Source organism: Dermacentor silvarum, chromosome 4, assembly GCF_013339745.2.
Source record: "Dermacentor silvarum isolate Dsil-2018 chromosome 4, BIME_Dsil_1.4, whole genome shotgun sequence".
NCBI lineage: Eukaryota > Metazoa > Arthropoda > Arachnida > Ixodida > Ixodidae > Dermacentor > Dermacentor silvarum.
This window is the reverse complement of record NC_051157.2, coordinates 171,499,347-171,510,982: the sequence shown is the minus strand read 5'-3', so window position 1 is coordinate 171,510,982 and position 11,636 is coordinate 171,499,347. Positions and strand designations below refer to the sequence as shown.

The 11,636-nt window shown below is 46.0% G+C and overlaps 1 protein-coding gene across 1 annotated transcript in view; it reads right to left on the bottom strand.

Annotated features, from left to right (window-relative positions):
• Positions 1–8,969: 8,969 nt before the first annotated feature.
• LOC125945063 (uncharacterized) overlaps positions 8,970–11,636 on the bottom strand; it is a 19,595-nt gene continuing 16,928 nt past the window's right edge. Inside the window, exon 4 of the mRNA XM_049666625.1 lies at positions 8,970–8,974. Within this exon, the coding sequence (XP_049522582.1) occupies positions 8,970–8,974 (5 nt within the window). The remainder of the gene's footprint in view (positions 8,975–11,636) is intronic.

Genomic DNA, 11,636 nt, shown 5'->3' with positions numbered 1-11,636 from the left:
TGGTGTTGTGTATGCCGAGACGGAGGAGGCCCTCGGTATGCGTTCTGACGGGCAGCCCGAGGGCTTTCTTAAGAATTTTTCTAATGAGGGCATTGAGCTTGTCCCGCTCGGCTCTGAGCCAGTTGTGTATGGCTACCGTGTAGGTGAAGTGACACAGCACAAAGGCGTTGATGAGCCGTAGCAGGTTGTCCTCCTTCAGGCCCCGACGTCTGTTCGTGACCCTTCGCAAGATGAGAAAAGCGTTGTAGGTAATTGCAATGATTTTGCGCAACGCAATACCATTGAAACTTTAGGTGACAGCGCAAACAGACGACCACAAGAAGGGAGACACGGACACACAGGCGCACTACCGTTGCCGCCACCCCGATTCTATTAACACACACAGAACTGTGATTGTGTCGACCCTGGGTGTCTGTCGCCACTCTGAGAGAACAGGTGAATGTCACTTTCGGCGACCGGTTTCCAGCCCTTGGGTTTCCAGCCGTGGTTGACTGTGCGCGTGCTGAACTTGCGTTATCGCCGATATGTGATGCCCCATCTGAGCCGCGCTTCTCTTCTTTTCATCCTGCTGTCGTCGCCGTGGACACTGATATACCTCCTTTCTGATCTGCTCTCGCGCCTTTCTCTTGCTACTCCGCGCCAAAATATACAGCTCTGTTTTCACTCTCCGGATCCTTCGCCTCTCGCAAGAAATTCGTGATTACTTTTGCCGTTCTCACAATTGAGAACTTTTATGGAACCATTTATGTTACCAATATGTTGTCTTCATCGGCCACTTTATTCCGTGGTGAATGTCTGGGTAGGCTTGAGGACATTGACTCCGTTTATTCTCGACAATCGCCCGATGATATGACCGACCTTCCTGTCACCAGTATTACTTCTGCTATTTCAGGAGCTTTGTCAGCCAGCGCACTAAGCTCTTGGAGCTCCCCAACCGTTTCAGGACATCTTTTGACCGTGAACAGCCTTCGTTGGGCCGCACGTCCGCCATCGTTCACCCTACAGTGCTCACAGTGCACACAGTGCTCACAATGTGCAAATACTATTCTGACCGCAGGGCACGAGCTCGGACAACGCCGTTGACTCGGAGGTAGCAGCAGGGACGAGCGCTTCCCTCACGGAGACACCAGCAACCAGCAATGTCTTTGTGATGTGGGGCCCTGCTGCTGTTGCTGGGCCGAGTGGCCTTGCACGTAAGGCAGTTAACTAGCTTCCATAATAGCATTGTTCGTAGTTGCCTTATGGTCTTGTCATGCGCTGTCACGTTCGTCTCTAGAATAAGTTATTGCACTTACTTATGGAGGAGAAATGCAAGCCCAGAAATGACATGATGTAGCTGTCAGTATCGTTCAGCGTAAGTCGCAGATACTGGCTGTAGGGTATTATGTTATGAGAGATTCCTTGTGCTTCTTATAGGTTACTGTTACCAACAACTTTCTGTGGCATCGTTTTGCTCTAATGGCGCGGGTGTTTTGTGAATTGTTGTACCTATGTAGCTACAATGAAGTTTAAGTAGCCGGCTAGGATAATCAAGCTTTGTGGGTTGGATAACAGTATGTGAGCAATCTGCTTTTGTCTTGCATGAAGACCCACCGGCTACGCAGGTGCGCCCCCCTCCTCCTCCCCCCCCCCCCCCCCCGCAGCCGCTGCCCTACTACCTACTGCCAGCTTCGCAGGCGCCCCGCAGACAGGCGACGCAGCAGGAGCTGGAGGACGCCGTCTGCGGAGTATGTCAGGCAGGGGCAGTCAGCCGAGGCGAGGGCAATAGAGGAAGCAAGCTTTCGCCAGCAGCTGCTCCAGCAAAACCAGCAGGTATGTGTAAGGGCACACATGCATTTATTGTGCATAGAATTCAAGTGTATATGACCTCTGGTTTGTTTGTATCGATCAGCAAACAAACATAAAATATACATATAGTGATGGGATGACCATTTCTTGTATACATTCACATCATGTAATAACTGGCAATATGTAGGCACTTATGTGTCTAAAAGAAAGAAGTAGCGTCAAATTCAAGTAAGCACGTACAGCCATGCAAGACATGTTAATGAAACGGGACGGCACAATTTTGATGGTCCAGAACACATTTTTGGTGTCACACTATAGAGTGCCAATAGCATTATTACAATAACTCCAAAGCGTGCGAATGCGGACAAATACAACAACATACCAAAGCCTTGTTATTAGTTTCTGTAAGTACTACTTAATTTTACATATTCTTGCAAACAGCACCATGAGGCACACATGGCGAGCATGTGGGGAGTCAGAGAAGCTGTGGAGAGCATGCGGGGTGTGCAGCAGCAGCAACTCGATGTGGACCGCCAGCCCCTCGAAGTGGAGCCCCAGCGCCTCGACCCGGAGCGCCGGTCACACGAGACCACCCAGCGCCTCCTGCAGCTGCTGCTGGCTGCACTGGCTCGTGGCGCCAGCCAGGCCCCTCACCCCTCTGAACCCCCTATTAAAAGTAAAGCATAGGCAAGGAATTTTCCATCACATTTTTTTATTCGCTTTAAATAATTTGCTGACATTTTACGGATGATATAAAGCCCAACTATTGTTTGTTTGCACCGGCAGGGGGCACGCCAGCGCCACGACAGTGGTCACAAAAATGCCCTTCTTGACGCAGGCTTTCATCCTGTGGCTCGCATCGTCGTTTCAGCTGGGCTTCCACGGCAGCCACCTGTTCCTGGCTTATCACCAAAGCGCACCCGCCCAGACGCTACCCATGATCCTGAACGATTCCTCGCAAGTCACCGCACACAAGCCGTTTCCGGACACAGTCCTGTTATTCGTCTGGCAACACGGAGCAACTATGTCCGAGGGATGGCCGCATTGACTACATATTGCACCGCCAGACAGGACCGAGTTGGGGCACGCCACCGCAACGACAGTGGTCACAAAAATGCCCTTCTTGAGGCAGGTCAGTTAGCTTTCGAACGCGGCTTGCGCCCGCTCTGGAAATCGCTGTTTTCGTTCGGTGTCGTGCCCCACTTGTGTTATTGGTACTTGTCGTAGGCTGTTGTGTGGAACGCTGTTGTCTCTCTACATCAATGCTCAAGCAGTTCATCTGCTCCTATTGCTGTCGGGAGACGTGGAACCAAACCCAGGACCAGATGCCGTTTCACCCCAGTCCACTGAATCTATTGCAAAGGCCATATCTCGCATCGAAACATCGCAAAGTTCCGTTCTGCCCAAAATTTCTCTAATCCGAGCATCACAGACTAGCATCGAGACCCTTGTGACCAGCCTTTCGGCTCGTGTTGATGCCCTAGAGAAGATTGTGCAGTCGACTCAGTCAAACGAAAAAGGTTTGACGGCAGATGTGAATGATAGCCTTGCAAAACTTTTCACTGAAATCAAAGTTCTTACCGAAAAATGCGATGACGCAGAAAACCGCCTGCGTCGTTTAAACTTGCTTTTTGTGGAATTCAAGACACAAAAGGCAAAACTTGGCTTCAGTCCCAGACAAAAATAGTATAATTCTGCTCCGGGAAACTCGGTTTGTCCATTGATATAGAGGACCTGGAGCTTGCGCACCGGCTTGGTCACTACCAGCAAGACAAAACTAGGCCTATCATTGTAAAATATGCAAGATCTAAAGATAAATCTAGAACTCTTGCAGTGGCTTCCAAGCTCAAAGGCACGAGTATTTCGATTCGCGATAACTACTCAGCCAGAGTTCGACAAGCGCGAAGGAAACTTTACCTTCATTAATAACAAAGCGGCAAAACATTTAAACTTCGCTTTGACCAGCTCCTGCTTGATGGCAAGCAATTCACGTACAATGCTAAATCTGATTTTGTGGTTGAACTGAAGGCGTAGCAGTCCCTGCGTTTTTCTAGGCATGCGCGTCCTCCTCCTGCCCCCCCCCCCCCCAATCCTGCCTCGCCCCGATCGCTAATCCCGTTTATCAAAATATGTCCGTCTTGGTCGCAAACGTGCGTAGTTATCTACCAAAAGAAAGACGCCGTAGACTGTATTTTAAGAGACAGCGATACTGACCTCGCTATACTTACAGAATCGTGGCTACATCCAAATATTGCTGATCACCAGCTACTACATGATAGCCTAGCGTACGCTGTCCACGGGTGACAGGTTGAGGCGTAGGGGAGGCGGCATTTTGATTTTTGTGAAATTAAGTGTTCCTTCGTATGTTACCGAATTGAACTGCCAACACGAAATTCTGTGTGTGAATATTTCACTTGCTTCAAGAATGATTGTGATTATTGCTTGTTATCCCGCTCCTGCCTGTGATGTTTCTTTCAACCATGAACTAAATTCTGTACTAGCTGATCTTTACTCAGGCTTCCCGTCTGCAAATTTTATGCTGTGTGGCGATTTTAATTTTCCAGACATTAACTGGGATGATCTAGAGGTGCATAGCTGGCAATCCGAAGATTTTCTTGATACGATCCTAACATTCAACTTTACTCAGATGGTTAACATGCCAACGCGTGAGGGGAACATTCTCGACCTTGTTCTTGCCCCGCAGGGGCGTCTGCGTCAGCAGGCGTTTGGTGTGTTGCGACACCACGGACCCGAGCACATGGGGGTTGGACCCTCCCGCGCATAAACGGCATGGCTTAGCCGTGTCTGGGGAAAAGAGGATCCTGGGGGTTGAGCCGATGCCGAGTGTTTGGACCTTTACGGCCTCTCGTGGAGGCAACACACCTCTTTGGCCTCGGCTTATGTAGACGGCACCCCCGGACTGACCCACCCGGCGGAAATCGGTAGTTGCCTTTTCCTGTCTCTCTCTCCAATCTTCGTCTTTCTCTCTCGCCTTTTCACCTTTCCTGTCTTCTACTCTCTTCTATATTACTTCCGATTTTCCGGGCAGCGAGGGTTAACCTTGTGTAGTTATCCAACCTTGGGTATATTATATTAGGTTATAGCGGCGATGCATGGCTGGCGTCTGCAGGTATCTCTTCAACCTAGTAGCGTCCCCTTGTTGGGCTCGGTGGTGGGTGGCCACCATCGCCGCCGAACTACCCAAAGCTTAAATGGCAAACGCTTCCCCCCCCCTTTCAAAGATCGCCCCCTATAAAGGGGGCGCACCGATGCACCTTTCCAGTTCTTTTTGAAAGAAAACCAAGACACCTATCCCAAGTACCATGTCCTTCACAGTGAAGGAAACACAACTGTGAGAAAACTGTCACCATTCTTAGTATCCAAATGCCTTGTGAACACGATTGTACATAACTACAAAGCATCAAAGATGGCTAGCGGAGACCTCCTCCTCGAATTAACCAAGAAAGAACAAGTCGAAAAACTCACTGCACTCACCAATATCGGTGACATGAACGTGACAATCTCTCCACATCGCTCGCTGAACACAAGCAGGGGACTAATATCAGAAGAAGATTTCCTGAACCTTAGTGACGAAGAGCTCCTTGAAGGATTCCAAGATCAAAACGTCATTAAGGTACAAAGAATAACACTCCGACGAAACGACCAACAAATCCCCACAAAACACGTGATACTCACATTTGGAACCAGTACTGTGCCTAGTTCACTCGACGCAGGATACTTAAAAATCAACGTCCGACCATACATACCGAACCCGAGGCGGTGCTTCAAGTGCCAGAGGTTCGGGCATGCTTCACAATCATGTAGAGGTAAAGAGACATGCGCGAAGTGTAGTGCCAACGACCACCCCTCTGACAACTGCAATGCTCCAGCACAATGTGCCAATTGCAAGGGAGACCATCCAGCTTACTCACGGAGCTGCCCTTACTGGAAAAGAGAAAAATTAATCATCGCAATCACCGTGAAAGAAAAAATTTCATTCTATGAAGCGAGGAAAAGGTTGGGGCACTTACCTCAACTTAGCTATGCCAGTGCGGCGCGGCAGGGGGCAGCGCCACACCGGTTTCTGGAGTCTACAGGGTCCGCGCGCGGTACTCCTGTAGAAACTCCATCCGCCCCCTTGGTGGTAGCAGCCAGTGCTGCTGCATCATCATCGAATACGGGCCGGCAGACCACAGTGTCACAGGGCCCAAAGCTGAACAGAACTCCAAGGCCCGAGACGCGTGTTTCGGCGCCTGGCTCTCGATCGTCCAGCGCCTCGGAGAAGGCGATGGAGGTCGACCCGAAAACCCCAGCGTCATCGACGCTGAAAGAACCACGCTCCCTGGACCGCAACAAGAAGGACAAACTTCTTGTAACTGCGCCGAAAAAGGGACCGGTAACCTGAACGGTTACCGCCCTTAAGAGTAATCAATTTTTCGAATACTTGTCACCTACAAATTCTAAGCTCACACGCATAAGTAAATATTTATAGTGCGTATAAAATGGCTTTCATCATTCGTTGGAATTGCAGGGGCCTGGTGCACAATCTAGGTGACATCAAAGACATAATAAATAAGTTATCGCCAGTAGCATTCTGCCTCCAAGAAACAAACCTAGGCCCCAAAAATACACATTTTCTTAAAGGTTTCACTGTCGTGCGTAAGGACCGCGAACACTCCGGCCGTCTATCTGGGGGAGTCGCTATTGCTGTGCGAGGCGGCATCCCTACACGGAAAGTTTTACTAAATACCCAGTACGAGGCTGTAGCCGTCACCGTTTTATCATATAAAACTGTCACCATCTGTTCCGTGTACATCCCACCACATACCCATTTCACAACCCGAGACCTGGAAAATTTAACAGACCAGCTGCCGGAGCCTTTTGTTTTAGTAGGAGATTTTAATGCGCACTGCACCCTTTCGGGCAGTGATAAAACTGACCAAAGAGGGCAACTTATCGAAGACTTCATTTTAACAAATAACATTTGTCTTTTAAACTCAGGTGCACCAACATATTTTTCACCAAACTCCCGTAACTTTAGTTGCCTTGATTTAGCCTCTTGCTCACCGTCTCTTTTTACTGATTTTAAATAGGAAGTACTAGACACCTCATATGGCAGTGATCATTTACCTTCCATAATCAAACTCTCACCTACGCTGCCCATTATACTTCATAAACCGCGCCGTTGGAAATTAGAACTGGCAGACTGGTCTGTTTTCACAGAAAGTGCTAGGCTGGAAGAGCTTACTACGACAGACCTAAGCATTGATAAAATTAATGAAAAATTTACTGAATTATTATTGCCGCAGCTGAAAAGGCTATTCCTCAATCTTCTGGCATTGTTAGAAAAAAGCTGAATCCTTGGTGGACATATGAATGCACAGAAGCAAAAAAGAAGCAAAATAAGGCCTGGGGAATGTTGCGTAGATACCCAACGCATAGCAACTTTCTCAATTTCAAACAAGCCAAAGCGAAAGCTCGATATATTCGGAGACAAGCTGAAAAATTGTCTTGGCAGAAATACATATCTACAATTAATAGCACCATCACATCCAAAAGGATGTGGGAACAGGTCAGGAAGTTTAGAGGGGACTACTCATCATACACGATACCCTTACTTACACCTTCAGGCACTCAGACAACACTATACAAGAACAAGCAAATATACTTGGGGAGCACTTCTATAATGTCTCTAGCTCGGCGAATTATTCCAACAGGTTCTTAAAATACAAACTGTCAGCAGAAAAGGAGAAATTGCCAACTGCTTGTGCGTCTAAGGAAGAATATAATGCTCCATTCACTTGACAAGAACTTAACAGGGTACTGTGTGCTGGTAAAAAAACCGCAGTAGGTCCTGACCGCATCCATTATTGCATGCTTGCACACCTGTCCAAAGCTTCGGTAGATGCACTCCTAAAATTTTTAATAAGGTATTTGCATGTGGAATTATGCCAAAAGATTGGAAAAAGGCAGTAGTTGTGCCTTTTTTAAAAGCAGGTAAACCCCCCACATCCCCAAGCAGTTTTCGACCCATTGCCTTGACAAGCTGTTTAGGTAAATCGTACGAAAGTGTCGTAAACGCGAGATTGACATTCATTCTTGAAACGGAGAACCTAATTGATTTACATCAATGTGGGTAAAAAAAGGCTGTTCAACGACTGACCACCTGGTCCGACTTGAACATGAAATTCGTGAAGCATTCTTACACAAGCAATACTGCCTGACAGTTTTCTTCGACCTAGAAAAAGCGTAGGACACTACTTGGAGATTTGGAATCATACGTGGCCTCGCTGGTTTAGGAATCCGTGGCAAAATGCTGAACTGTATCGCTGATTTCATGTCCAACAGAACATTCCAAATCCGTCTAGGCACTGTGCTCTCGCGCTCATTTGTCCAGGAAAACGGCGTGCCACAAGGCTACATACTTAGCACAACACTCTTTATAGTAAAAATGAACTCCATTAACAAAGTCATCCCCCCCTCTGTTATGCGCTCCATATACGTCGACGATCTGCAAATAGCATGCCGCGCCTCAAATCTACCAACATGTGAAAGGCAGCTACAGATCACAATAAATAAACTAATACAATGGGCTGACACAAACGGATTCCGCTTCTCTACTCAAAAAACTGTTACTGTGCTGTTCTCGCAAAAACGAGGATTGCATTTAGACCCGGTTCTAAAATTGAATGACGTAACGCTGCCGGTAAAACAAGAATATAAATTCTTGGGAGTAATCTTTGATAAAAAACTAAACGTCCTGGCCCATATCAAAACAACAAAAGTTAAGGCAAATAAAGCGTTAAACATTCTAAAGGTGTTGTCCCATAAACATTGGGGTTCCGTCCGAACATGCCTTTTACGTATTTACCGATCTATTGTGCGTAGCCTTCTGGATTACGGCTGCGTAGTTTATGGCTCAGCTAGGCAGTCTTACATTCGACGACTGGATCCGGTACATAACCTTGGACAGCGACTGGCAAGTGGTGCATATAGAACATCACCTGTCCAAAGTTTATATGCTGACTGTAATGAGCCCCCATTACAGCAATGCAGGGCGTTACTTACATTTTCCTACATACTCAGAATACAGTCATCACCACAACACATATGCTACAACATTGTCACACAGTGCAATTCGCGGTTACATTATACAAATAAACCGAACATGATTAGGCCGCTTATCCTGCGATATGAAGAATATTGTCAGGATTATGACATTCCTCATGATGTCCTTCAGGTTACTAAAAAGCCACAACGATTGCCCCCATGGCACGACTTCACGCAGTTGTGTGACTGGAAACTAACACACCTAAAGAAAAGAGACACCCCAGACGAACACATTCTACAAGAATTCTGTGCTCTTCAGCATAAGTATCAAGATTACATGGAAGTTTACACTGATGGCTCCAAAACAAAAGAACACGTGGGTGTGGGGGCCGTAACAAAAAATTGGGAAGCAAGTATTCGATTACCAATGCATGCCGCTGTTTTCACTGTTGAAGTTTATGCTATATGGGTTGTAGTTAAAAAGATTATCACCGACAAACACAAAAATACAGTCATCTACACTGATTCCGTAAGTGCACTAAAGGCTCTTCATCTAAAATCTGAGTGTGAACCCCTGCTAGGGGATATTTTAAACATGGTGGCTTTTAACAAATACGGGAGATCAATTCGTTTCTGCTGGGTCCCAAGCCACGTTGTGATACCGGGAAATGAAGCAGGTGATAGATGTGCATCAACAGCAGCATGCAAAGACATAACATACACAACACTCCCATATAAAGATAGTATCAGTGCGATTAGGAAGGCATTGACATCAAAATGGCAACACGAATGGAACCACTGTGCAAACAACAAACTACATCTTACTAAACCCGTCCTTGGTGAGTGGAAGTCATGTACCCACCAGGAACGGTTCATTGAAGTCGTTTTATGTCGACTACGAATTGGACAAACATACCTGACACACAATTTTTTACTTAGAAAGAAGACCCACCAACATGCGAGAAGTGCCAGGAACCGCTAACAGTCATACACACTTTACTGACATGTACACACATTGAAACACATAGACGAAAACTTTTGCAGAACTTATACAAGTCACACATACCATTACATCCTGTTTTAGTTTTAGGAGACAATCCCCTAGTACCATTACCTAACGTGCTTAGATTTTTAGACGACACCGGCTTTTTACACAAACTATAGATCAACACAGCTTTTGCTGTTTTTATATTTTAGTTTATAACACCATGTGTTTGGCGCAGCATAGCCTGAGTCGCTTTTGCGCCACTAAACCCCATTTAACTAACTTGTTCTTGTTTCTGATCCTGAAATAATAAAATCGCTATCATCTGTTGGCGGTCTAAGCGATCACAAATTACTACTATTTAATCTCTGCATTGCAGTTCCTATCCGACAACCCTCAACAAAACAGATTAGGGACTACAACAAAGCAGACTTTATCAAAATCAACACTGAACTAAACAAGTTTTCTTTTTCTTTCCGTCAGACTGCTCCTTCTCGTACAGTAGATGAAAACTGGATGCTATGTAAGAATAAATTACTATCGCTTGTTGAGAGACATGTGCCTCTTGTTCGCATTGGCGGTGATTTAGGAAAGCCCTTGTTTTCTAATACATTAAGGAGGCTGTTGGGTAAAAAAAACGTATTTTTCGTTATGCGAAACGCTCGAAATCTTTTCAAAGTGGGACAAGTACTTTACATGCCTTCGTGAATACACTAACACTTTGAAACAATCCAAAAAGAAATTCTTCCACTACGACTTGCAGAACATTATACGTGTCAACCCAAAAACATTTTGGAATACTCTGAAACCAAACAATCGCTCCAATAACATTTATTTCACTTACCCTGACGGTTCAAATGTGCCATTTGATCAGCGGTGAGACGTAATCAACTCATATTTTTCTTCTGTTTTCACTCGTGAGTCTACACTAAAGGACTTTGATTTGCCTAGCTACTGTTTCCCCCGCATGCTTCCTATTATCATTAATTCTCAAGGCATTATGAAGCTAATTGAAAACCTGAAAATTTCTAGTGTCCGCGGGCCAGATAACCTCTCTGCTAATATACTAAAAGGTACGAAAGAAATTTCCAGTCAAATATTACAAATAATTTTTACTCAGTCCATTGCGAATAGCTCAATTCCAAATGACTGGAAAATCAGTAAAGTGGTACCTGTATATAAGTCAGGGTTCTGCTCTGATCCTTCAAACTATCGCCCCATTTCTCTAACAAGCATTGCCTGTAAACTCCTAGACATATAATATATTCACAAATAGCATGTCATCTTGGGGATCATTCCTTCTTTTTTCACAATCAACACGGTTTCCGGCCTGGTTTGTCATGCGATACACAGCTTTTTGAATTTGTTACTGATCTTCATCTGAACTTAGACTCATCAATTGAAACTGACGTCATCTACCTGCATTCGACTGTGTTCCCCATCAGCGACTTTTGGCCCAACTTTCATGCCCCAATCTCGACCCTCTCGCACTGTCATGGATTCATTGCTTCCTAACAAATCGCCTCCAGTACACAGCTGTCGGAAATCATTGCTCTGGCACTTCCAGCGTGATCTCCGGCGTACCACAAGGGTCCGTCCTCGGTCCCCTTCTCTTTATCATCTTCATAAACGACCTTCCTAACGGCATTTCATCCTCTATCAGACTTTTCGCAGACGACTGCGTACTTTGTCGTCGCATCAAGGACAAAACGGGCCACGCAATGCTTCAACAAGACTTACATTTAATAGAAACCTGGCGTTCCAATTCTCTTATGAAACTTAACATCTCCAAATGTTATGCGGGTCTCCCGTT